Genomic DNA, 27,370 nt, shown 5'->3' with positions numbered 1-27,370 from the left:
AAAGAGTGTGGAGTGATTTCTGATTGAGAACAAATTTTTGTTCAATAACACCTTATGTTGTATATTTGTAATATGAGGTTTTCAGCTTCAGTCAGTGTGATAACAATGCAGTTATACTCCTCAAACCACAGCCATGGTAGAAGTTTTAATGTCAGCCAAAAAGACAGCCACTACCGGTGACCATTTGTGTTAATACATATAAAATGTAGTCCTAGTTAAAAATAAACTAATATTCGAGAAAACATTAACAAACATAATGTGCTTTTTAGGCGAAGCCTTGGACATCTACCAAATAATTGACATCACCAAAGGCTCCCTCAATAAAGGAACCCAGGGAAAGGATACACAGAACAAGTGAACACAAGTTGCCTGGAGGCTCATCGGCGTCGAACCAACAGGAGCATCTCGGCTCATTGCTTTCTCTTTTTCTTCTGTTTGGGTTCTTGAGTTTCTTCCAAATCTTGGGACACAGCCTTAAAGAGAATAGAGATAAATGTAAACACGGAAACACAGAATCATCCACTTTGACGCTTACCTCCTGACTGTCGTCTTGCTCCTGCAGGGCCGCGTCCAGGGTAGCAGCGTTGATGCGGAAATCTCGTGATGTGCTCAGTTTCATGTATTGCATCAGGTTCACCTGGATGACATTCATTGTATTTAAGCATTTATTTTATTTTTTTGCACTGTACCGAACACCTACTTTTGACTTCTTGGAGAGAGTGATGAGGAATTTCTCATACTGTTCAATGCTGAAGATTAAATTGGGAATAGCCTTTGTTTCACGGAGGAGTTTTGCCTACCCAGAAAGAAAAAAAAAATTGTGTTATGTATATACTTATTTATAGAATAAATACTGTATTTAATGTATGTTTCATTATGAAATGATTCCGGTCCTTACAGAAGCAACAGTGTTCACTTCAGTCCTTTTCTTTTTCTTCTTATCTACACCCGAAGTACTCGAATCTCCACCCTGGAGTTGGATTATAACCGTCACCAGTAGTAATACTTTGTGAATAACTAACGTGTAATATGTTTATGGAGTCTGGAAATATGCATAAACATAAACCTGGACGTATGTGATGAAAGAGTAGCATTGTGGAGTCAGGTGGGAACCAGACAGTTTGACCTGCATAGTAACACATACAAAATACTCGGTTAGCATGACATCAAGCTGTATTAGAAGACTCAGACCCCCCCCCCCCCCCAAAAAAAGGCTCTCACCAGCTTCTCAAAGCGTGAAGGTAGTTTACCACTTTGAGTGGCACACATTTGGATGTACTGTCAAGTAGATAAATACATGTATATATATATATATATATCATCAGTGGGGTTCGATTCAAATCTAAACACTAGGAATAATAAAGTACAGAAATACGTACATATTTAACCAGCGTGGTGAGGATGGTGTACGTGCGGCTCAGTTCTCTCAGCAATGTGAGGGTACAAGTCCCAAGCTGCAGTGTGGTCTGGACCAACTCGTTTAGTGCTGTCAAAAGGGTGCCGAGCTGCAGCGTCACTGCTTTTTCCACAGGATCCTGACGACCTGCAGCCTGTGTGCTCTCCTCGTCTTGTTATAATATAACAAAACTATAATAAGTTTTTGCACGGTACTATACCCTGACAGGCACAAATAACAGACAGTTCCAGTACCAGGGTCTGATCTGTCAGAGGCTGTGTGGTTTTTCCTTCTACTGATCAGCCAGTCCACTTCATCTAGCACCTTGTCCACTTGGGATAAGACCAGCAGCTGCAGCAAAACAGTAGAGGGGGTACACGTATATTAAGAATTCAACAAAGTATTTTGAAAAAAAAAGAAAGTACTTACTGCTGCAGCCGTTGCCGTCTTCTTGTTGACAATAGCAAAGTGGGACTGTTCTTCTACCTCCACATCCTAGTCATCATACAAACATAAAAGCTAGTCTGGTTGGAACAGAAAACACTGCAGGTGAGACTGAAAACTCATTGTGCTATTCCATCAAAGTCCTGGAGGTGGCAGTAGCGCATACAGTATTAAATGGGTGTCAACTGCAATGCACTTTTTTACTGCAGGATCTAATCCAGGGGTCTCAAACTCAATTTACTTGGGGGCCACTGGAGCTAGGGTCTGGGTGAGACTGGGTCGCATCAGGTTTTCAAAAAAAACCGCATTTATTAAAAACAGAAAAATGAATAAACTTTGCTTTGGTTTCAATTTTCTACAATAAAAGCTCTGATAAATATCTTAATTTTTATTTTTCTGCACAAAATAAGATGAAAAATAAATCAAGAATAAAGAAAATTAATTAATCAGTAATAAATAAATATACTAATAATAAAACGGCAAATAATAAAAACTTAAGATACCACATATAGTTGGTGGGTAGACAAATTATTTTTTTCAGATTAAAATGAACAAAGCATTATTAGAGCCCTGTAGACATGACAAAACACGACTATAGTCACTATACTTTTTTTATTTACAACATATTGCGCAACCGCAGGGTCTTGAGACACATGCTAACTCGCAAACTAGAGAGCTAGCGACCTAAACGGTAGCCTTCAAGTTATTTCCTTTAAACTTAAATTTACCAAAAACTTACCACTTCCACACAGATAGGGAGGATAACTATTAACAGTTATTTAACCTTTAACATGAACATTAATCAAACGTAATAATTTTTTTCTGGGTACATGATACCATACGGCATCCATATCAAACTTGGCGGGCCGCACTAACATTAAACTTTCATATCAAGGCGGGGGCCTCAAACTAGTCTCCTGCGGGCCACATTTGGCCCGCGGGCCGCGTGTTTGAGACCGCTGATCTAATCAGAATACAAGCAGACTGCAGCAATACAATGTGAACAGCTGTGTGGGTGGTGTCGACTTGGCTTGAATGGTTACCAGGTTTGGACCTTGTACATACCTGATCAATATCACCCAGGTGGCTGTGGATGTCCTGGCAGAGTTCGAGCACCAAGCTGGCAGGGCTCTTAAAGAGAACGTGCAGGCTGAAGAGAAGCGAGAGCAACCCCTTGGACAAAGCTGCGTCCTCTACAAACAAGGAGATGTTTGAATTGAATTGACAACCAAAAACGACAACATAAGCTGGTGCCGACTCACCAAAGTGGGTCTCCTTGCAGATTTTCACCGTCCACGTGATCATCTGGACAAACTGTTGATTTGACGCACATGTGTTAGCGCACCTAGCATCAGCAATTCAGCATAGGGTGCATACCTGCTGAGATGAGGGCTTTAACTGGAGGGAAAGCACACTCAAAATGCTGACCAAGAGCTGAGCTTCTTTGCTGTTGAAGTCATCTTCTCCTCGACTTAACTGGGCAAATAACGCTCTCTGTTGACAACGAAGATGCATAACTGATCATCAGTGGAAAGTGACACTCGACATGACTATGAAGGTGTTCACTTTACTCTGCCTCTTCCAAGAACTAATGCATTAAAGAGGACTACAATGTACAGAGCAGTAACATATTGGGATAAGCTTCCACTACATTTAACCATGATAAATAAAGCAAGATTCAAATATAATTTAAGAGAAGCAGTATTTAGCAGGGAAGTCAGTTTCTAGTTGGTTGATTTATTCTGAAATTCTGAGTGTGTAAATTGGAATATTTTTTGTTGTTCCGGTTCTGGTTGGCTTCAATAATTTTAATTTTATTCCATTACATCTCAGATAATTTTTGTTTAGATTTAGTTCTATTTAATTGTAACGACTGTTTTTATTGTATTATGTTTGAAGTTGGGTGGCACGGCGGTCAAGTGGTTAGCGCGCAGACCTCACAGCTAGGAGACCAGGGTTCGATTCCACCCTCGGGCCATCTCTGTGTGGAGTTTGCATGTTCTCCCCGTGCATGCGTGGGTTTTCTCCGGGTACTCCGGTTTCCTCCCACATTCCAAAAACATGCTAGGTTAATTGGTGACTCCAAATTGTCCATAGGTATGAATGTGAGTGTGAATGGTTGTTTGTCTATATGTGCCCTGTGATTGGCTGGCGACCAGTCCAGGGTGTACCCCGCCTCTTGCCCGAAGACAGCTGGGATAAGCTCCAGCACCCCCCCCCCCCGCGACCCTTGTGAGGAAAAGCGGTAGAAAATTATTTAATTTTTAATTCATCCATTTAAGTCATCCATTTGACCACAAGATGGATGAACTGTATTATCATCTCCTTAAAAGTTGTTCTTCAATTGAGAAACAGCACATATTTTAATACTGATGTAAGTTACATGATGTTTCCGCCATTGTATAAAATTCACTGAACCGCACTAAACCGCATCCACAAAAATGCTAAATTCATCACACGGCAACCTAACACTCAAAAGGTGGATAAGCAATGCGCACGTATCAATTTTAAAGTTTACAATTTTAAAAGAGGGCTGCACGGCGTCGAGTGGTTAACGCGTAGACCTCACAGCTAGGAGACCAGGGTTCAATTCCACCCTCGGCCATCTCTGTGTGGAGTTTGCATGCTCTCCCCGTGCAAGCTGGGATAGGCTCCAGTACCCCCCGCGACCCTCGTGAGGAAAAAGCGGTAGAAAATGAATGAATGAAAATAAAGCAAGATTCAAAAATAAATTAAGAGAAGCAGTATTTAGTAGGGAAGTCAGTTTGTAGTTGGTTGATTAATTCTGGAATTATATAATTTTATTTTTATTCCATTCCATCTCTGATAATTTTTTTTTAGATTTAGTTATATTTAATTGTAATGACTGTTTTATTGTATTATGTTTGAAGTTTGAAATTTAATTTTTTTGGACCTCATGAAGAATAGTCTTCACTGGAGTGAGGATTAATGGGGATCTGTAATAGACAATAAACACAACTCATGGCATGACTGTGCATATATACCTGAAATTGACGGATGTAAACATAATTAATCCCGTCGCCATCTTCTTGCTCAGCGACATCCTGAGAGTTTCCTGGAAAAAAATTGTGAAGTCTTCTGTATGTTTTTTTTTTAAATATGTATTTTAAACTTTGACTCTACCGATGGAAGAGAGAAGCTTGGGCATCTTATCAGGGTAGCGCTGCTGACAGGTTGTGAATATCCTGAGAAGACCTTCCAGGCACAAATGTGACAGACTGGACCGCTTATCCTTCTTCCCAGCATCCTCCACTGTGCTCGGGACGTAGGTGTACCGCCACATGAGCACACTGTAAGAAGAATCAAAAACAATCAGGAAAGCAGGAAGTGAACAAATGTAACAGTTACTGATTGTAAAAGTACCAGATGGAGGGGTAGGATTTAATAAGCTTTGCTTCTTCCTACTCCTTTTGGATATGTGGAACAGTGAACTGATTATGTGGTGCATTCCATTGTAATCTGATGCATGTTCAAATTAAATTTAACCATTACCATTACCAACTTTAAATGCACTCTAAATGCAGCGAGTCAAGTCAAAAGGATCCCCCACCTTGTCATATCACACAGGAAGCGGAAAGTCAAGTCTGAGCTTTGTCCATCTGGGCCGTCTGCCACGCCCGTTTCCTCCAGCTGCTGGATCTTCTGCACCGCCACGCAAAGCGAATAACGCAGAAATTCATCACTGGAGCGCAGCACAGAGACCGCCTCCTCTCTGCTCTGAGAACTGTCCCTGGAAAACAACAACAACAACAACATCAGCCTTAGTACTTCCTGCCAGCGACAAGCATGTCTTAAGTCGAGCACACTAACCTGAAGAGCACGGTGAGAAGAGTCGATATAAAGTTCATGGAAAGTAAACTTCGAGGAATCTTGTTTGAGGGCATCCGAGCCTTTCCAGATTTCTCCCTCAGGATCTCACACAGCTTGTGGTAGCGGTTAAAAAGCTCCATCAGCTCCTCGAAGTGGATTTTACTGAAGGTTTCAAAGAAGAAACTATGAAATTCACATGTTGCGTCAGACACAAAACAGGAGCAAACCGTTACCTGTAATTAGCCTTGGTAAAGTTATACTCTATGAGGACCTCATACAATCCCAGCACGAGCACAGCAAATATATTATTCTTCACGCCAACACTGGATCCATTCGAGAATTCGGCTGACTTGTCCTGACAAATAAGAGTATTGCATGACCAAGACATGCTTTATATATATATATATATATATATATATGTCATGCATGCGTACCAGTTCAAAGTCCTCCATTTCACATTTAATCATGCGTTTTGTCACGCTCTCTAGAATTGTCTGGAGCTCTGACTGGTATCCCTCCTCGTCCTCGTCCTCGTCCTCATCACTGTCGTCGGTTCTGGTTGAACGTGGCATATTTTTAAGCCACAACAGGCAATGCACAGTGCAGCTCACAAGGTGGGCCTGAGGTAGAAAGAAATATTTATAGGCAGAAATACATGATGAACAAAAGCACAGCAAGAAATGGACAATTCTATATACCAAAGGCTCCTGAATGTGGACTTGTTCTCCATGAGCAGTGATGCATGGCTGCAATTTCACAGGGGGCAGGAGATCTTGTTCAGGTTCGTAGTAGCGCCTCAGCTATGAATAAAAAGATGTGAGGAGAAAATATGGATGGATGCTTTGAGCATGACAAATAAGATGATTCGTGGGGAAGACATTCATACCTGTGATAAAAGTGTCTGCATGATGGCGCTTGCGAGCTGAGAGTTCCGACTGAGAACGCCATAGAAGCCCTGCATGACACATCAATCAACCAACAACACATAAAGTAAAGGCACATCTTTATCCAATTAATTCATTTTAAACTGGAAGGCAACATCATCATTTTGAGATATTTAAATAATGGAAGTAAATCAGACACTTTCTATACCACTTGTCCTCCAATACAGACTAAATATTGTCACATCAGTAAGCATAACTGATTATAAAACGGAGCACACACCTCATAGAGCATGATGCGCACATCCGCCTGCTGGCCGAGGCAACGACGGAGGCTGCTGAGGATCTCCAGACAGAACGCTTCGTTGGCAGCAGCATTATAGCGAGAATGAACGTCCACTTGGATCTAGTGAGAGATTCAAGTAAAAATTGTGTTTTTTTATTTTAAAAAAAATGATGTGTAGCCTTAAACCTATACCTGGCTTGAGGAGATTGTCTGGCTGCACTGGCTGGAGGACAAGCTGCCCAACACTTTGAAGTTCTTCAACAACAACAAGAAGCCAGTCACGGCCGACTTTCGCCCATCCAATTGGCTGGGAATCAAAAACACATGTTCAAATGACCATAGTGTATTAGGGCGGTAAAGAAAGAAAGAAGAAAAAAGAAAAAAAAGAAAAGGAAGAAAAGGAAGAAAAGAAGAAAAGAAAAAAAAGAAAGAAAGAAAGAAAAAAAGAAAAGAAAAAAGAAAAGAAAAAAAAGAAAAGAAAAAAACAAAGAAAAGAAAAGAAAAAGAGAAGAAAGAAAAGAAAAAGAAAGAAAAAGACAAAAAAGAGAAAATGTAAAAAGAAAGAAAAAAGAAAAGAAATAAAGAAATAAAAAGAAAAGAAATAAAGAAATAAAAAAGAAAAAAAGAGAAAAAAGAAAAAAAGAAAAAGAAAAGAGAAAAAAAAGAAAAAATTAAAGAAATAGAGAAAGAAAAAAATAAAAGAAATAAAGAAATAAAAAGAAAAGAAATAAAGAAATAAAAAAAGAAAAAAGAGAGAAAAACAGAAAAAGAGAAGAAAAGAGAAAAAAAGGAAAAAAGAGACAAAAAAGAGAAAGAAAAAAAAAGAAAGAGAAAGAGAAAAAGAAAGAAAAAAGAAAAAGGAAGAAAAAATAAAAGAAATAAAAAGAAAAGAAATAAAGAAATAAAAAAATAAAAAAAGAGAAAAAGAAAAAGAGAAGAAAAGAGAAAAAAAGGGAAGAAAAGAGAAGAGAAAAAGAAAGAAAGGAGATAGATAGATAGATAGATAGATAGATAGATAGATAGATAGATAGATAGATAGATAGATAGAGACTTTATTGTCCTTTATTGTCATTGCACAATAACACAGCAGTGAAATTGCCAACGAAATGTCGTACATAGTACCTACATACATACAAAGTACATAGACCAGTAAAATAAATCCCATCCAACATGATGGAACAATACAAAAACAGAAATGCTTCAACAATCCACCTACCTGGAAAACATGGCCTTTCGGAGAACCAGAATCAAAGCATCTTTCATGGACATGCTGACTTTCAGCAGAGGCTGTACATTAAACAGAATTCATTTTACTGATGTTTTCCTGTAAGTACTTCTGTGCATGTTTGTGGCTTTCAGGTACCTGGACAGCTTTCAGCAAGCCCTGCACTGTGGCCAAAGGCAGGTATGACAGGTGATCAAAAGTCTCTGTCACCTTGGAGGACGACTCCAGTAGTATCATAGGAGCGGAGGTCACAATGTCACAAAACAGGTCTGATGATACAGAGATATATGTCATAATGTCATAATTAATAAGCACACAGAGGAGACACAATCCCTGTACACTTGTATTGGATCGTCTCAGATTGTAAATGTGAGAAGGGAGTATATATGAGTTGTATTACCTAAGAAATGATTGACAGGTGAGGCGGTCTTTGTGACCAGCCTATTCAGAACTTGCTCCAGTATATCTCCTCTGATTGCTTCGTGCATCTAACAGAACAAATGCACACAGTAAAACAATGTACGTAATACATATGTAATACATATGAGTCTTGGTTGGATGTTACACTAATTATGAATATGTTACCTTAAAGCCCTGCAGGAGAACCTGACCTCCAAGTTTGCATGCCAGCTGAGTGGGGGTTCTGGCCACAGTCGCAGACCCTTCTGTGGTCTTGCCAAATGGTCCAGGTTTTGGTCCAAATGTGTCCATTAGGAAGAAGCCCAGCTGCACCAGCCCCTGGGTCACATGATCCCATCCAAACACACTGCACAAGATAATAACAATGAACATAAATTGGAAGGAAAAACCATGCAGAAATGCCCACATTCATTCCATATGAAACATATTCATAAAATGTATATCTAATATACAATATATTTTTATTCATTCATTCATTTTCTACCGCTTTTTCTCACGAGGGTCGCAGGGGTGCTGGAGCCTATCCCAGTCGTCTTCAAGCGAGAGACGGGGTACACCCTGGACTGGTCGCCAGCCAATCACAGGGCACATATAGACAAACAACCATTCACACTCACATTCACACCGATGGACAATTTGGAGTCGCAGTGAGGTCTGCGCACTAACCACTCGACCGCCGTGCAACCAAGCAAAAATGCAACTAGAACGGTGGTTAGCATGCGGGACTCGCAGCTAGTAGACCCGAGTTCAATTCCACCCTCAGCCATCTCCGTGTGTTTGCATGTTCTCCGGGTACTCCGGCTTCCTCCCACATTCCAAAGACATGCTAGGATAATGGACAATTTGGAGTCGCCAATTAACCTAGCATGTTTTTGTAATGTGGGAGGAAACCGGAGTACCCCGGAAAAAACCCACGCATGCACGGGGAGAACATGCAAACTCCACACAGAGATGGCCGAGGGTGGAACAATATATTTTGTTTTTAAATTGAAAGAAATAACCATATACTGGAATAGATTATGGTTTAACCTTTGAGGGTCCGGTAGTACTTTTTTTTTTTTTTAACCTTGGCTTATACCTGTTTTTCACTGTGTCCAAAATCATCTGAGAAACACTACAATGCTCAGGCAGGAGGTCCTGCAAGAACTTGGATCCCTGCAGCAACTGTTCATCTTTGAAGCTCTTCATAATCGCTCCCTTCAAAAGTTCAAACACCTATCAAATATGAAAAATTGTGGATATATAATTAATATGCAGAATGGAGCCAGGTAATAATAAAGAAAGCAGCAGACGCCCCAACCTGTTCCTCGTAGCGTTGGATGCGTGCAACAGAGAGCAGTAGAGCAACGCTGAAAGGGCAGAGGTCCCCGTATGATGTCTGGTGCAAAGTAAATCACGAGTAGAATCCATGAGGTGCATAGAATCCGATTCTACAAGTTTCAGTAGAGTGAGAAATGACACATATGTAGCTCACCTTGATGCTTTTGAGGAATTCTCTCCCAAGTTCATGGTCCAGCCTTGCAGCAAAGACAATGTGGAGGATAACCGTTCCTTCAACATGTCGTAACTGATCCTGTGGTATGGACTGAACCTCCAGATCCAAGCTTCTGAGAAACACGAGGGGTACAGGTAGGGGTTGACAATTAAAAACAATAGTACAGTAAACCTCGGATATATCGGATTCAATTGTTCCCACTGGTTTTGTCCGATATAAGCGAAATCCGTTATATGCGTATACCGGAAAATGTCCGTTTTACGCATATATTGGATTTATATCCGGTATATGCGTAAATCGGATTTTATCCGTTATAAAAAGGCACTTCCTTGACTATGTTTCCAATGTACCTGGACGCGCAGGCAACGCTGCAAACGACGTCATATAGCGGCCTGTCACGATTCGGCGAATCGGAGCGCCACGATGCGGCCATCCGATATATGCGAGGGAAATTTAATGGAAATGCATTGGAACGGGACTGGAGATTTTGTCCGAAATAGGCGAAATCCATTATAAAAAATCTGATATATGCAATGAATTTTTATTGGAAATGCATTACAGAATGCATTTTTTATCTGTCCGTTGTGAGCGAATTTCCGATATATCTGAGTCCGATATATCCGAGGTTTACTGTAGTCAAAATCAAAATGCTTGTGTCACCCACTCTCCGTGTCTCTGCTCTTCATGTTGGCTTATGTCTTGCTGCTTAAAATAAGCGATGATTCCATCCAGGATCTGTCTCTTGCAACCCTACAAGATGCATGCAACGTGACCAATTTTTATCCTTAGATAGCCAGAGAGAGACAGACGCATGCTGTCACACACCCTTTACCTTTGCAGATAACAACAGCAGCTGATAAACAAGCGGCGGGATCACCTGCAGGTCAAGTTTGCTGAACATACGCAGCACTTTCTCCGCTAGGAATTTCAGCTCGTCTGATGACAAAGGCACATCCCTGAAATGAGACACAGTTGCAGCCTTGGCAATAATGCAGACGTCGATACGGCAATGAAACGGAGTTGGTGATGACAAGTTACCTGAACATCGTGGTCAAGTGGATAACGCACTGTGAGTCCCATCTGCATTGTGAATAAAAGTATTTAGTTGTAAACGACTATGGGCTTTAATGAATAAAAGGGTTAGTTAATTTGATTCATTCATTCATTCATTCATTCATTTTCTACTGCTTATCCTCACAAGGGTCGCAGGGGTGCTGGAGCCTATCCCAGCTGTCTTTGAGCGACAGGCGGGTTACACGCTGGACTTGTCGCCAGCCAATCACAGGGCACATATAAACAAACAACCATTCACACTCCATTCATACCTATGGACAATTTGGAGTCGCTAATTAACCTAGCATGTTTTTGGAATGTGGGAGGAAACCGGACTATCCGGAGAAAACCCAGTTATCAATTATCAGTTATCAATAATAATAATAATAATAAAATGGATGCATAGTCAAGAATATGATGTTTCATATCACCTGCTTGAGCAGAGGCTATTGATCAGCTGTTTCTTGTATTCCTCACCACTGAGTTCACCTACAACGGCAGAAAAAAAACACACAAGTGCACATTACTTGGCTTAATATGACACTGTAAACCAGGGGTCTCAAACACGCGGACACTAGTTTGAGGCCCCCGCCTTGATATGAAAGTTTAATGTTAGTGCGGCCCCGCGCAAGTTTGATATGGATGCTGTATGGTATCATGTACCCAGAAAAAATTATTACGTTTGATTAATGTTCATGTTAAAGGTTAAATAACTGTTAATAGTTATCCTCCCTATCCGTGTGGAAGTGGTAAGTTTTTGGCTTTTTAAGTTAAAGGAAATAACTTGGAGGCTAACGTTTAGGTCGCTAGATCTCTAGTTTGCGAGTTAGCATGTGTCTCAAGACCCTGCAGTTGCGCAATACGTTGTAAATAAAAAGAGTATAAATGTGACTATAGTCGTGTTTTGTCATGTCTACAGGGCTCTAATAATGCTTTGTTCATTTTAATCTGAAAAAAATAATTTGTCTACCCACCAACTATATGTGGTTTCTTAATTTTTAATTATTTGCCGTTTTATTATTATTATATTTATTGATTACTGATTGATTGATTTTCTTTATTCTTGATCCTATTTTGTGTAGAAAAATAAAAATGAAGATATTTGAGAACAGTGGAATTTTTTATCAGAGCTTTTCTTGTAGAAAATCGGAACCAAAGCAAAGTTTATTAATTTTTCTGTTTTTAATAAATGCGTTTTTTTTTTTTTTTTGAAAACCTGATGCGGCCCAGTCCCGCCCAGACCCTAGCTCCAGTGGCCCCCAGGTAAATTGAGTTTGAGACCCCTGCTGTAAACACTACATTTAACAATATATTAGTGTAATAGTCATTTAACATTCAACATATTGTTGAATGTACATATACCACTTAACCAGTGTTAAAAATACATTATTTTTAATAGAGCTATGACTACATTGTCATATTGTTACTGATCCATGTATACATACAACTGTTTGTACTCACCTTTACCATATGACAACTTTTCACAGGCTGCCAGGGCAGTGAGCACCGTAGGAAATAATTCCAAAGACTTCCCATGGAATATTTTTCCCACTTTTACTTCTTTAACAAAAAATTCTGCCAGTTTTGCAAGAGAGGATCCATTCAGAGTGTGTGTCTGTGTGATAAGACAAAATAATTCAAATGGGGAATTAGGAAGAAATTCATAATCAGTCATGAAATAAGTGAAATTCAAGAGAATTGTAAAATGGAGAGAAACACTGATGAAGACCAATTACGCAACACATCTTACCTCTAGCATGAGCAGTCCAATGATGTCAGCTGCCACTTCACTTTGGAGGTCACCAGACTCACAGAGTGGGATACAATGTTGATAAAGCAGCAGTCTGCGATTTGACCCTTCGGTGGAATTGGGTGGAGAGCCTAAAAAGAATATATTATATGACTGAGGATGCTGTAAATGATATTGTCTCAAATGCATTGAGAAAAATCCACTACCGATATCGGGTACTACAAATAGCTTAATAGTCATCAATAATATTACAAATGGGCTGCACGATGGTCGAGTGGTTAGCGCGCAGGCCTCACAGCTACGAGGTTCAATTCCATGTTCTCCCCGTGCATGCGTGGATTTTCTCCGGGTACTCCGGTTTCTTCCCAAATTCCAAAAACATGCTAGGCTAATTGGCGACTCCAAATTGTCCATAGGTATGGATGTGAGTGTGAATGGTTGTTTGTCTATATGTGCTCTGTGATTGGCTGGCGATCAGTCCGGGGTGTACCCCGCCTCTTACCCGAAGACAGCTGGGATAGGCTCCAGCACCCTCCGCGACCCGGTAGAAAATGAATGAATGAACATTACAATTGACTTTTACCCTAGTGGTTGTCTTGCACACTGGAAGGGGCGTTGCAAAGGAGGGAGAGAGGATGTATCAATAATGCTGGTCAATGATGTCAAATACAGATCCCGATAATCGAACTAATAAACTCCCAAATAAACAGAAGTCCATAGTTTATCATGAGTAGAATTCCTTACCTTTGAATATGGCTTTAATAATGAGGCCAACGTTCTTGCCCTTCAATGCACTGTTGGTAAGTAGCGTGGTCAACTACAAAACAAAGAAGTTAGCGTTTTACGTCATTTAGAAACAAAAAGTGGCAGCGCTAAAAAACGAATACAGTTGTGTCAACACCAGCTACCTTGTCTTCAGTCACGGAGGACAAGTATTTTTGAAGCTCCACAGAACTGTCGCCATCTGACAGGTAAATTATTCTATCAATTTCAGCCTTCATGATCGAACTAATGTGTATAAATTCACAAATACACCAGAACGACGGTGCAGACAAAATCACAGTTCGGCAACGTACAAGGAAGAGTGTATTTCCCGCCAGCAGAAAACACTTCCTGTTGTGCTTTTCGGGTTGCCATGTTGAGCGTACTTTATCCTACGAAAGACATTTTTATATTCATGTATACCAATGCCTCACAAATCAAAACGTAATTTTCAAACCTGGCGAGTAAGTCTGACAAAATATCTCCTTATGGGTCTTATTTGATGAGTAAATGTTTTTTTTTTTAATCAAACCTGGCGAGTAAGTATGACAAAACATCTTATCCGTCTTATTTGATAAGTAAATGCTTTTTTAATCAGATATTACAAATATAAAAACTTAAAATAAGATTAGATGCAATTGAATGATGTTATAATGCAATGTTAAGGTTTTCAGACTATTTCTATTGTTATTTTAATTATTTTATAGCACTTTTTTCTGTGTGACAGTTGACTTGTGAATTGAAACATGTTTCAAAACAAACAGGAAAATATTGAAGTAGGGGTAGTAGACCATAACAGGAGGTTATTGTTTTTCTTATCCTGTATTTTCACATTAAAAAAATACTGATCATATGTATACAATTGAATGCAAATGCCTCTAAAGCCATGGCAACTTTTCCTCCCCTTTGGTGTGGAAGTGGTAGTTTTTGGCTTCATTGTCCTTCTTCCCCAATCCATTTTAAAACCTTTCTTATCTTTAGAATACATTAAATAGTAAATTTGACATTACAGTTGAGCAACGTGGATTAAATGAAAGAAAAACAGGAGTGTAAAGGTGACTAATTAATGTGTATGAGTCTCTAATAAAGGTTAAGATTGTATTTAGAAAGTCATAAACAGGTTTTCTCTGTGCTAACTATGAAAATGTTCAATTTATTAATAGTGAATACCGCTTGTTTTTTGGTTTGCATGCTGTTTTCACATATAAATGCTAATGCTAATGCTACTAAATCGGTGTAAACACAATACTACTCTGAATAACACCAATATTTGGATCAATAAGCCAAATTCTAGTCACAATATTGTCATTTAACAATGCATTTATTTTATTTTTGTGAAAAAAATAGGGTACCGAAAATGGCCCCCGGGCCGCACGTTTGGACACCATGTAGTCTCACATGACGTGGACTGCTTCCGCTTCACTTGCTAAACCAGCAGAGAGGAGATAAGCAGCACGCCGCAGCGCCAAGAAGAGTGCGAGTGATGTAATGTCGCCCGCTTGCTGACCACGGATGGCTGTTTGTGCCAGGCTGTGCGGAGTGGGTCAGTCGCGGAGGTGCCGGAGGCGACCGCGACAGAACCAACAAGACCGGGGCAGCGATTCGGACATGGATGAGGAAGAAGAGGAGCGGATCGTGGGACAGAGGCGAGGCGACGCCGGTGGTGGTGGTGAGGCCCCGGAGAGCGGCGTCGTCGTCGAAACCGCAGGGCCGAGTCGGGTGCACTGCAGCGGGGCTGACAGCAGACTACACGGCGTGGGACTACCGCACCCGCAGGCTTTGTCGGAATTACCACCGGAGCTTTTGGTGGAGATATTCTCCTTGCTTCCCGGAACTGCACTGCCGAATGTCGCCCTCGTCTGCAAGACGTTTAGACAAATCCTCAATACAGAAACCATCTGGAGAAGGCGGTGCATGGAAGGTATATAAGACCGCGGACGGAGAGGTCATTTTAACCGTAGTTGCTCTTACACGGCCCGCTAAAAGCAGCTTTATCGATCGGAAAGGAGACGCTTTTTTGGCAGGTAGCGCTGTTAAAGCAAACCGAGGCCGGCTGACGTTGTTGTCAGGCCCCGGCTCTGCCTAAACGCAAGCCTATGGTAGTTTTAGTTTAAATAACATTATTAGTCTTATTAATTCAGTGTTATTCTCACAACTGTCGCCATACTAGTTTAAAAGGTGTGCAATAAAGTTAATTGAAACGTGCACACTAAAAAAAACAAACAAAAAAATCAAATTAAAGAATGTATGGAGAAAATACTCCCCTGCAGTGCCAAAATACAATTCAAAAGTGTACACAAGAAATTAAATATGAAAGTGGGGCTCGAACAGCTTGTATTCTGCAGTCAAGTTTTGAAGGTGTCTCTAGGTCATTTTTGTACATGCAGAAAAAAACATTGGTCAAAATTCAACTTTAATGGTAATGGTTTTATTTCATTTGAACATGCATCAGATTACAATTGAATGCATCACATAATCAGTTCCCAGTTCCACATGTCCAAAAGGAGTAGGAAGAAGCAAAGCTTAATAAATCCTACCCCTCCATCTGGTAGTTTTACAATAAGTAACTGTTACATTTGTTCACTTCCTGCTTTCCTAATATAGTTAGTTTTTAATTTTATTTAATTATTTTTTTTAGTTTTAATTTAATTTTTTTAATTTTTAATTTCATTTATTTTTTAATTTTTTTTAATTTCATATTTTTTTTTAATTTGTATTTTTATCACGTACCGAAGTAGGAGGTGATATGACCATACAATGACATAATGGGTACCATAGTAAGTGTCAATATAGTGATATATATAGCACATCATGACTGAAGTAGGAAGAATTAAAGCTTATTAAATCCTACCCCTCCATCTGGTACTTTTACAATCAGTAACTGTTACATTTGTTCACTTCCTGCTTTCCTAATATAGTTAAAGTTTTTAATTTTATTTAATTTTATTTTTAATTATTTTTTTTTACTTTTAATTTTGTTTTTAATTTTTAATTTCATTTATTTTTTTTATTTTTATCACGTACCGAAGTAGGAGGTGATATGACCATCCAATGACATAATGGGTACCATAGTAACCGTCAATATAGTGATATATATAGCACATCATGACTGGTTCAAGACTCTTCATCCTTGTATTTAGCAAACATCAACTGCTTGTATTGTTTCTTGAATTGGCTCATCGTTGTGCATTGTTTGAGGGTCTTACTCAATCCATTCCATAGTTTGATTCCCCATACTGAAATGCTATGGCTTTTTAACGTAGTCCTAGCATATAAGAGTTTCAAATTTAGTTCTTCTGACTTTGCCTTGGGCACAGTCATGGAAACGTTGGAAAATGTATATATACAATATTATGAATTGATTCCAGCATATCCCTACTAATAATGTAAATCTATCCAGTTTGATGCTTGTATACTTAGTCGCATGTTACACATGTTGCTAACATTACAGCTGCTACAGTACATTCCTCCAGTGTGTCAACACTAAACACTTTCTATTTGAGTCATGTCTCCTGATAGCGGTGCAGGGAAATCATAAGAGTTGATCAAGCCTTTGCAAATGCAAGTTTTAATAACATTGTTGTGTAGTGGATTTAACTTGTTTTAATAGTTTGTCCGTTGTGGCGATAATATTGTTCATGCACGGCCCTTTCTGCTTGTTGTTTCTGCAGAGTTTCACATGAAGGAGGATGTGAGGAAGATGGAAGTCGGAGGAGTGTCGAGCCGTGACCTATATGTGAAACGTGAGTCACGTGATTTTACAGCAAAATCTCAACCATGTAGAGATAACGGGATAAGAGATACTTTTATTCATGGGAATAATTGTTAATAACGTAAGATACCAGAGTGTCAGCAGATGATCTAGAATGATGCTCATAAGTAGTGGTCTCAAAATAACTTCAATTGTAAACAAATAACTATGAATGTCCGATATTGGCTTTTTTGGGGGCAAAAAAACACTATAAATTTCCGATACCGATATATGTAACATGAATATGTATGTATAAAACATGTATAAATATCGGTTTTCATGATCGAGAAAAATCCGCTACCGATATCAACTGATATCGCGTACTACAATTAGCTTAATAGTCATCAATAACATTACAAATGGGCTGCACGGTGGACAAGTGGTTAGCGCGCAGGCCTCACAGCTAGGAGACCTGAGTTCAATTCCACCCTCGGCCATCTCTGTGTGGAATTTGCATGTTCTCCCCGTGCATGCGTGGGTTTTCTTCCGGGTACTCCGGTTTCCTCCCACATTCCAAAAACATGCTAGATTAATTGACGACTCCAAATTGTCCATTATCCTAGCATGTTTTTGGAATGTGGGAGGAAGCCGGAGTACCCGGAGAACATGCAAACACACAGAGATGGCTGAGGGTGGAATTGAACTCGGGTCTCCTAGCTGTGAGTCCTGAATGCTAACCACCGTACTACTCGCATTTTTGCTTGGTTGCACGGCGGTCGAGTGGTTAGCATGCGTGGGTTTTCTCCGGGTACTCCGGTTTCCTCCCACATTCCAAAAACATGCTAGGTTAATTGGAGAGTCCAAATTGTCCATAGGTATGAATGTGAGTGTGAATGGTTGTTTGTCTATATGTGCCCTGTGATTGGCTGGCTGGCGACCAGTCCAGGGTGTACCCCGCCTCTTACTGGAAGACAGCTGGGATAGGCTCCAGCACCCCCTGAAAATGAATGAATGAACGAACATTACAAATGACTTTTACCCTAGTGGTTGTCTTGCATACTGGAAGGGACGTTGCAAAGGAGGGAGAGAGGAGAGGAGAGAGAGTTTTTTTTTTTTACCCCCGGAGTGATTTTTAAAGAGTATTTGTGTACATGGAATGAGGATACATGGAGCCTATTTTTGGATCCTCTACACATTCCTGTGTTGTGCTTGTCCAGGTGTTAACCCACGAGTGAAGTCTGGGCGCTTTATGAAGCTCCTCCCGGACTACGAGCATATGGACTATAAAGACGTGTACACGCACTGTATGTACTGTACATATGGACCCCGATGGTTGCAGCATGAGGGGCTACATGTGTGTGTGTGTGTGTTTGTGTGTTGAATTCTGAATAAAATGAAGCATTGTTTGCTACATGACACAATGTATGAAGACACAACTAGATCATTAGATTATTCTTTCTTCCGTTGAGGTTTATAACTAATTAAGCTTTACTAATGGAGGTTAGGCACCAAGAAAACGTGTACACAGCGTGGCTTTGTGCAGCACGATAAGGAATAATGATTGATCGTGTTCTTGTGTCGCAGTGCTTCATCCGTACAGACACATTTTGGGCCTGTGGCAGCCTGACATCGGCCCTTACGGGGGATTACTCAATGTTGTGGTAAGTATATAAAAATAGATGTTGCATATAAAAAGTACCACCCACTGCAATATTTTTATTACGCGCTAACGATGGATCTGCGCGATCGATCCGAGATGGATCCATCGTTAGCGCAGAAATCGATCAATGGATGGTATATTATTGCGTCCGGGATGGATGTGTGTAGTTTGTTTAGATGCCAACAGATGGCAGCGCTGAGCGTTGTTACTTGCAAGAAGGTAATCGGGACACGCAACAATCTGGCCAGATCCAATGCGAAATCTCCGCTTTTAACAAGCAAATGATGCCTTAAACCCTCGTCTTGTGTTAGGGTCGACAAAAAAAAGGCCTCCATGCCCACACCAAAAGTATTAAAACAAATATTACGCGCTAACGATGGATCTGCGCGATCGATCGATAGCGCTGCGCCCGAGATGGATCCATCGTTAGCGCACAAATTTACGATCGATGGTATTTTACTGCGCAACGCTATCGATCAATCGCGCAGATCCATCGTTAGCGCGTAACACCAACATTTTCATGGATGAGGAAAGCCTAAGAAGGTAACCGGGACACGCAACAATCTGGCCAGATCCAATACGAAATCTCTGCTTTTAACAAACAAATGATGCCTTTTAGGGTCGACAAAAAAAGGCCTCCATGCCCACACCAAAAGTATTAAAACAAATATTACACGCTAACGATGGATCTGCGCAATCGATCGATAGTGCTGCACCCGAGATGGATCCATCGTTATCTGTCGATCGCGCAGATCCATCGTTAGTGCGTAACACCAACATTTTCATGGATGAGGAAAGCCTAAGAAGGTAACCGGGACACGCAACAATCTGGCCAGATCCAATACCAAATCTCCGCTTTTAACAAACAAATGATGCTTTAAACCTTCGTCTTGTGTTAGGGTCGACAAAAAAAGGCCTCCATGCCCACACCAAAAGTATTAAAACAAATATTACGCGCTAACGATGGATCTGCGCGATCGATCGATCGATTTCTGCGCGATCACGATGGATGTAACTTGCCTTGCGCTGGAGACCGATGCTTTGACACTGCGTTGACAATATAATGACAATCGTTTATCTGCTAATTGCATACAATGACAGGGTTAGGGTTTAGGGTTAGGGTTAGGGGTTAGGGTTCACACTCCCGAGAACGGTAACAAAAGTGAACTGCTTGACAATGAATCAAAGATTTGAAATTTGCATGCATCGACTTCTTGTTGATTCTTGTAAGTAACAACGTTCAGCACTGCCATCTGTTGGCATCTAAACAAACTACACACATCCATAATAATAAACATCGATCGATGGTATATTACATCGCAGTAATATACCATTGATCGTGATCGCGCAGAAATCGATCGATTTGTGCGCTAACGATGGATCCATCTCGGGCGCAGCGCTATCGATCGATTGCGCAGATCCATCATTAGCGCGTAACACCAACATTTTCATGGATGAGGAAGCCTAAGAAGGTAACCAGGACACGCAACAATCTGGCCAGATCCAATGCAAAATCTCCGCTTTTAACAAATCCATCATTTGCGCACAAATCGATCGATTTGTGCGATCCATCTCGGGCGCAGCGTTATCGATCAATCGCGCAGATCCATCGTTAGCGCATAACATATATTAGCGGCATATATATATATAAGTGTGCTGTGTAGCATGCAGTTTTTAGCTGCAGATTGATTTTCCGGCTGGTGAATTATTTTCAAGGTCGACGGGCTGTTCATCATTGGATGGATGTATTTGCCACCACATGACCCGCGTGTGGAGGATCCCATGAGAAGGCGACCGCTCTTTCGTATCCACATGTGGGACAGCAAAAAGGCCACTGTGGAGTGTATGTATGGACACAAGGGTCCCCACAAAGGAGACATCCAGGTCAGTGTCAGTCACACACACACACACACGCTATTTTATGGTTTGAATTCACCTATCATGATAGGGTTTGGAACCACTTACTGATCACTGTATTGGATTATTAAAGCGAGTTTACATGTAAAATGTTGCTTATGTTCTAATTATTTTTAGACCGTAAAAAAGGACGAATTCTCCACAAAATGTAATCAAACAGATCATCACCGCATGCCAGGAGGCAGACAGGAGGTACGTCTCTTTCCGTATTGTCAATATGACCTCTGATGACCTTGTGATGGCCGTGCTTGATTAGGTTTTATTTACCGTGTGTAATGTGTGTAGGAGTTCAGGACATGGTTGGAGGAAGAATGGGGCCGGACGCTAGAAGAAATCTTCCACGAGCACATGCAGGAGCTCATCCTGATGAAGTTCATATACACCAGTCAATATGAGTATGCGATTTATGACAATATTGCTGCTTGATTGCATGCGTTGCATAGCAAAAGTGCTACAGTGAGAACCTTGGTTAGCGTCATTAATCTGCTCCAGAAGGTCAAATTCAAACCAAAACGTATGCTAACTCATGCTTGCACTTTTACAACTTGAAACTTTATCCAGCAAGGTGACTTGATTTCAGATGAAAATTACTTCCCACCGCAAGGTATGCTGGGTAGCTTGTGGTTTTCTGTTTGCCACGTTTGTTGCATTTTCGCTTGGTTGCACGGCGGTTGAGTGGTTAGCGCGCAGACCTCACAGTTAGGAGACCCGAGTTGTGTGGAGTTTGCATGTTCTCCGTAGGTATGAATGTGAGTGTGAATGGTTGTTTGACAATTTTCCTGAAGAGCTTCATGCTCCATTTTCCCGATGACACGCCATATTACCTTTTATGTCATAAATTGACTTTATTCCCATAATATTAGGACTTTTAAATTTACAACTTTATTCTTGAAATCTCTAATGTTTTATATTGCCTTATTTGAATAAAATCAATTTAAAACATTTATAGATAATATTAACAAAATAAAAGATGTAATAAAAACAATAGTTATTAATAAAAATATTAATAAAAAATAGTGTCACCCTAATTTAATAAATCTAATAAAAATATTAAACACTTAATAAAATAAAATAATATAATATTACTAAATATATAATTTTAATAAAATAAATAAGAAGTAAATGTAAATTTCATCAAGCCGGACTTGATCGCCAGAACAACAGGCTTTTATTGCAGGTTTGAATTATCTCATAACAGGCACAATAACAACACGGGCTACTGTTGAAGACCTAACCCATGCTAGGCTAAAACTCAACTTTGAACCCCTGTGATAACAGTCCAGGGTGTACCCCGCCTCTCGCCCAAAGACAGCTGGGATAGGCTCCAGCACCCCTGCGACCCTCGTAAGGAGAAGCGGTAGAAAATGAATGAATGAATGCAAAACATACGGAGGGGTGTGTCAGGGAAACAAGCAAGGCACAATGTTTTATTGTTCATAGCTCATTTTGTTGTCGCTGGACTACCCAGCATGCTTTGCGGCACTTGGGAATAACAGTTTGTTACATGTTATGTTTGCCGCTGAGCTGCTGTTTATCACCCACTGAGTAGTAGCAGATATAAATCATAGAAAATAATACTGGACCTTTATGTAAAATGTGTTAAAAGTGTTAAGTAAGCCTACTTGTAGCCTACCAAGTATAATGCATCAAATAAGGTATCAAATAAGTAAATTTGCCATCATCAGTTGTATTATTTATTTGAATTTATGGGGAAGTGTTGGGTTGTGGTTTGACACTTATTGAAAATGTCCCCCCTGCAGCAATTGCCTGACATACCGGCGCATCTACTTGCCTCCTGCAATGCCGTCCGACTTGACTCAGCCAGGACTCTTTAAAGGCACCTACGGCAGTCACGGTTTGGAGATAATCATGCTCAGCTTCCATAGGAACTCTGCAAGAGCCACCAAACTCACTGTAAGTCCCATATTTACACCTAAAGTAATGAGCGGTGCAAACTACTACATGGATATCATGGTGAACCGCACAGTAAACAATGTCGGCATTGGCTCATGTTCACGTTCACATGGTTTTTAAACCATAATGTTGTGCTATGAGAATGAAACAGAAATTCCATTGATACAGAATGAATCCTACTTTACGTAAAAGAGTCTTGAACCAGTCATGATGTGCTATATATATCACTATATTGACACTTACTATGGTACCTATTATGTCATTGGATGCTCATATCACCTGCATTATTAAAAAAAGAAAAAAAACCTTAAACTGTATTATGGAAAGCAGGAAGTGAACAAATGTAACAGTTACTGATTGTGAAAGTACCAGATGGAGGGGTAGGATTTAATAAGCTTTGCTTCTTCCTACTCCTTTTGGACATGTGGAACTGTGAACTGATTATGTGAATATTAAAATCAATTTCTCTATTCATTAATTCAAACTTATTTTGTATTTATTTATACTCTTCATTCATATTTTATTATTTTATTCACATTTTATTTTATTTATAATATTCACCTTATTTTATTACTTATTAATGTGTTACTTATTTTTTTATTAATTTTATTATTTTTTTATTACTTATTAATTCCTTTTTCTTTACATTGCCCAAGTGATATTACTCATGTTTATTCCTTTCCTTTCCCTTCATCACTGAATAAGCAATCTACCCATTGCGACAGTCTTTATTCTTCACGTGAAATATTCACATATCACCTCGTACTTCGGTACGGCACAAAAACTTTTTAAAAAAATTTTAAAAATAAAAAAAAAACAACCTTAAACTATATTAGGAAAGCAGGAAGTGAACACATGTAACAGGTACTGATTGTAAAAGTACCAGATGGAGGGGTAGGATTTAATAAGCTTTGCTTCTTCCTACTCCTTTTGGACATGTGGAACTGTGAACTGATTATGTGATGCATTCAATTGTAATCTGATAAAACCATTACCATTACCAAATTCACTTATCACGGTCAGGTCATGGACAAGGTATTACTGTATTAGAAGCACAGTATTAAATCAGTGCACACACACACACACACACACACACACGCACACATGGATTTTGGGAAACATGAACTCATTCGCCGATTTATATGTGACAACATATTTAGTGCAGTTTTAAGTCGTAAAAACTGTCAAAAGTTGGCAAAAGTTCTCGGCATTAAAAAAAAAAGTTTGACGCATGTGTGGCCTAGTGATCGGCTGGCAACCAGTCCGGGGTGTGTACCCCGCTTCTCACCAAAAGACAGCTGGGATAGGCTCCAGCATACCCCCTAGTGAGGATAAGCGGCATAGAAAATTTTTATTCAGTGGTATTTGTTACCAGTTTTGTTAGCAACCGACAATGACTGCGTTGCATATTTGGTGCATTTGTTATGTTTATGTTTGATTCAACAAACCACAAAATCAGAGCCAGCACAGTTTATGCTAACCGTATTTTGTACGATATTGCCAGGGAGACCCCAACGTTCCTGCCGGGCAACTGACATTGGATATTGACTTGAGCCAGCCTCTAATCCTCCCAGACTTGGAGCATCAGCGCAATATAGAGGAGCTGTCACGACTCGTATTGGGGGTACACGAACAAGTACAGAGAGAGGCGAGGGGAGATGCCGCCGCCCCAGTGAGAGTCCCCGCCGAGGGAGCTTGTAGTGAAGCAGACGGGGTGGAAGCCAATAATGGCGTCGATTCAGACGGTTGCCAGGTGGGTCCGAGTGGAAGCAGCGGTCCTCCGGAGATCCAGCCCTTTATTTTGCCTTTAGGAGTCATGGCTCGGAATGAGGTGTACCCTCGCACTTGCAGGAAATGGTAAGGACGTTTGCAATGTTATTGTGGTACTAATATCCAATGGGAAGTAATCATTGCAATCATCAATTCATGATGTTAAAGCACAAAATATTGACTTAAATAATCTGTTTGTATTCGTTTCCAGCTTCTACGGGACAGGCTTGATCGCGGGGCATGGCTTCACAAGTCCAGAACGCACCCCTGGTCTTTTTGTGCTGTTCGATGAGGATCGTTTCGGGTTCATCTGGCTGGAGTTGAAGTCATTTAGTCTCTACAGTCGACTGACGGACCGCCTAGCCCACGCACATGCCCCAAATATGGAGCGATTTGAGGCCATGCTCCGCAACATGCAGTCTTGGACATCCTGATGATCCAAGCTTTAAGTCCCTTCAGGGAATACAATGCATAATAATAATAATAATAATAATATACAGTACATTATACCCAAGTAACCTCGGCATCCCCCTTCTTCCGCAGCGGTACATATTAGCACATGACATGATCTGTTCCATCTATTTCTGTTTTTTAAACATTTAGTTTTCCCACTTTGCTTTTTGGAAGGCATCGTGAGGTTACTCCAGGAATATTTTGTCTATTTATTTATTTATTTATTTATTCCCACCAGGAGGAAAAACATATGCGCAAACTCAATGTGCCTCTGATTTTAAAACCACGCCCGTACTTGGTAGCGTTTGAGAAGGTAATGGCGTGTAATCCATTTTAATTCAATACCCATTTTATTCAGCTATAGCTGCTTTTTAGTTAATTTTTTTTTTGGCTAAATACGTCATTGGTTCAAAAAAAAAAAAAAAAAAAAGCTTCTCAGGTACATTTTTTTTGCCCCAAAATTAGGAATAATTGTAACATTGGTTAAGTAAAGAAATTTTAATAATTAACCAGCAGAAATAAAGCAAGATTTCTAACAGGGCTACCTTTCAACTGTTGGCTCTTATCAAACAATCTGTTTTTTTTTTTTGCTCTTTGAGCTTTCGTGATTAGATTTTCAGTGAAATGCTCCAAAACGTTATTTCCCCACACCTTTTGTATAATGGAAAATATTAGCAAAGTATAACATAAGCTATACATACACTGGATTTATTCAATGTATGAAATTCGTGGGTTTCTGTAAAAATGCTAAATTGCAGCCTATTATTTGAAATGTACTACTTTTGCTGTTTATTGCAATGTTTGCTTGGGCTTTTACTGGAAAACTTCCTCTAATTTTTTTTTTTTGTGCATCCACAGCTGTTAAGCTATATTAATATTTGAGAAACCCACAAATGAATCTTGAATTATACCAAATACTGTACATGTACTGTATGTTTGTGTGTCTTGTCATGGCTTAATGACGTCGCCCAGTAGCTTTCCTACAACAAGTGCACTTTTCTGGGCAGTATAGTAACTGATATCTAAATACACTGCACACACTGGGCAGCATATTTGCAGTAGACTGCAGCTATATAAACATTTGCAAAAAAATAAAATAAAAATAAATGCTTGAGCATCTTTAAACTAATTTTGCCCTGTTTATCTGAACCAAAATATATGGTTCCATACATTTTCCTATCTTGAAGTTATCTGTGCTATTTGAATAATTCACCTTACTGTTGCTTTGTATTATGTATTAGGGCTAATGTGGTAGTTAATAAGCAAGCTAATGTACTTTTCAGTCTGTTTTTTTCTTCCCTGTAATTCTGTCATTTTTCATTACATTGCAATTCCTCCTTGACTGGTCTTTTACCTCAAGTGCCATGGAGTAAAACCGCACATCTTCCATCCAAAACAACCGTCTTTACTTTTAAAAATCCATGTCTGGTTCAAGCTGCACTGCAAGAAGTGAAATCTAAGGAAAATTTAAGCTAATCGTTATCGTATATCGATATCGTATTAAAAATAAGCTTTCACCAGAACAAGAAAGTTTAAATTGTCAGCAGTGTTAAATGTCGGTTTTTAAAAACTATATTAAGTCATACTGTTTCGGAATTATGACAGTTTTAGGGCCACATTCAAGAAAAAGTGAAGTTGTAAATGAACGAAAATAAAGCCGTAAAAAGTCCCAATTTTTATAGCTGTCTCAAGTAATGCCTGTTTGGACGAAGTGTTAAAATAAATCAGAGATTTCGAGAATAAAGTTGTAAATTCATGAGAAAAAACTTGTAATATTATGAGAGTAAATTTGTACGTTTACAAGACAAAAACTCTTCTGACTTTGTTACAGGCATTGCCTGAGACAGCTATGAAAAGGGGGAAGTTATGTGACATTTGGTATGGGGCGGGGCCGGGTTAAGGAGGGCGGAAGTGCGACGAGCCAGACATGCGAATCTGCGCTGTTTTGTTGCTACGTTCTAAATAAAAGCTTGCCTGAAGCAAAAGGAAAGCTTCCTTCCTTCCTGAAGAGATTCATGCTCCATTTTTCCGATGACACGCCATATTACTTTTAATCTCATTAATTGACTTTATTCCCATAATATTAGGACTTTTAGTGTTTTTCTATTGCCTTATTTGAATAAAATCAATTTAAAACATTAATATATAATATTAACAAAATAAAAGATGTAATAAAAACAATACAATCGATATTAATAAAATAAAATATCAATAAAAAATAGTGTCACCCTAATTTCATAAAACAAATTTTAAAAATATTAAATACTATTAATAATATTCCCGATGACACGCCATATTACTTTTTATCTCATGAATTGACTTTATTCCCATAATATTAGGACTTTTAAATTTACGACTTTATTCTTGAAATCTCTGATGTTTTTGTATTGACTTATTTGAATAAAATCAATTTAAAACATTG

The 27,370-nt window shown here is 39.5% G+C and overlaps 2 protein-coding genes across 4 annotated transcripts; one reads left to right on the top strand and one right to left on the bottom strand.

Annotated features, from left to right (window-relative positions):
- Positions 1 to 132: 132 nt before the first annotated feature.
- On the bottom strand, positions 133 to 13,911 carry fanci (FA complementation group I). Of its 2 annotated transcripts, XM_058075502.1 has the most exons (37): positions 13,690 to 13,911; positions 13,526 to 13,598; positions 12,782 to 12,912; positions 12,493 to 12,646; positions 11,463 to 11,520; positions 11,017 to 11,058; positions 10,811 to 10,934; positions 10,643 to 10,728; positions 9,958 to 10,090; positions 9,784 to 9,861; positions 9,562 to 9,698; positions 8,649 to 8,829; positions 8,464 to 8,551; positions 8,202 to 8,332; positions 8,055 to 8,125; positions 7,031 to 7,145; positions 6,836 to 6,958; positions 6,558 to 6,626; positions 6,370 to 6,471; positions 6,106 to 6,291; positions 5,905 to 6,026; positions 5,672 to 5,833; positions 5,412 to 5,591; positions 4,985 to 5,151; positions 4,846 to 4,916; positions 3,218 to 3,334; positions 3,103 to 3,154; positions 2,906 to 3,033; positions 1,826 to 1,891; positions 1,651 to 1,747; positions 1,380 to 1,567; positions 1,222 to 1,278; positions 1,067 to 1,126; positions 899 to 970; positions 701 to 796; positions 536 to 637; positions 263 to 473 (listed from the first exon to the last, which is right to left on the bottom strand). In XM_058075502.1, the coding sequence occupies exons 1-37, from the start codon at positions 13,780 to 13,782 to the stop codon at positions 411 to 413; spliced, it is 3,975 nt and encodes a 1,324-aa protein (XP_057931485.1). In that variant the 5' UTR covers positions 13,783 to 13,911; the 3' UTR covers positions 263 to 410. The 2 variants fall into 2 exon arrangements, with proteins under 2 accessions (XP_057931484.1, XP_057931485.1); XM_058075501.1 differs by having other exon boundaries at positions 133 to 637.
- Positions 13,649 to 26,802, top strand: fbxo31 (F-box protein 31). Of its 2 annotated transcripts, XM_058075506.1 has the most exons (11): positions 13,649 to 13,752; positions 14,891 to 15,464; positions 17,215 to 17,286; positions 18,452 to 18,538; positions 18,819 to 18,895; positions 20,611 to 20,778; positions 20,929 to 21,003; positions 21,097 to 21,206; positions 22,572 to 22,725; positions 24,230 to 24,582; positions 24,707 to 26,802. In XM_058075506.1, the coding sequence occupies exons 2-11, from the start codon at positions 15,056 to 15,058 to the stop codon at positions 24,927 to 24,929; spliced, it is 1,728 nt and encodes a 575-aa protein (XP_057931489.1). In that variant the 5' UTR covers positions 13,649 to 13,752; positions 14,891 to 15,055; the 3' UTR covers positions 24,930 to 26,802. The 2 variants fall into 2 exon arrangements, with proteins under 2 accessions (XP_057931489.1, XP_057931490.1); XM_058075507.1 differs by lacking the exon at positions 18,452 to 18,538 and having other exon boundaries at positions 24,707 to 26,800.
- The last annotated feature ends 568 nt before the right edge of the window (positions 26,803 to 27,370 follow it).

The sequence above is a fragment of the Doryrhamphus excisus genome, chromosome 6 (assembly GCF_030265055.1).
Source record: "Doryrhamphus excisus isolate RoL2022-K1 chromosome 6, RoL_Dexc_1.0, whole genome shotgun sequence".
NCBI classification, from domain to species: domain Eukaryota; kingdom Metazoa; phylum Chordata; class Actinopteri; order Syngnathiformes; family Syngnathidae; genus Doryrhamphus; species Doryrhamphus excisus.
Note: the sequence above shows the minus strand (reverse complement) of the source record. Positions and strands in the feature narration are given on the sequence as shown.

Coding starts and splice junctions, on each gene's coding strand:
- fanci (XM_058075501.1), bottom strand. CDS start 13,782: ATGAAGGCTGAAATTGATAGAATAATTTACCTGTCAGATGGCGACAGT. Junction 1,127..1,221: donor CTTCACGCTTTGAGAAGCTG/GTGAGAGCCTTT, acceptor GTTACTATGCAG/GTCAAACTGTCTGGTTCCCA. Junction 797..898: donor AAGTGAACACTGTTGCTTCT/GTAAGGACCGGA, acceptor CTTTCTGGGTAG/GCAAAACTCCTCCGTGAAAC.
- fbxo31 (XM_058075506.1), top strand. CDS start 15,056: ATGGCTGTTTGTGCCAGGCTGTGCGGAGTGGGTCAGTCGCGGAGGTGC. Junction 18,896..20,610: donor GGGGATTACTCAATGTTGTG/GTAAGTATATAA, acceptor ATTATTTTCAAG/GTCGACGGGCTGTTCATCAT. Junction 21,207..22,571: donor ATATACACCAGTCAATATGA/GTATGCGATTTA, acceptor TCCCCCCTGCAG/CAATTGCCTGACATACCGGC.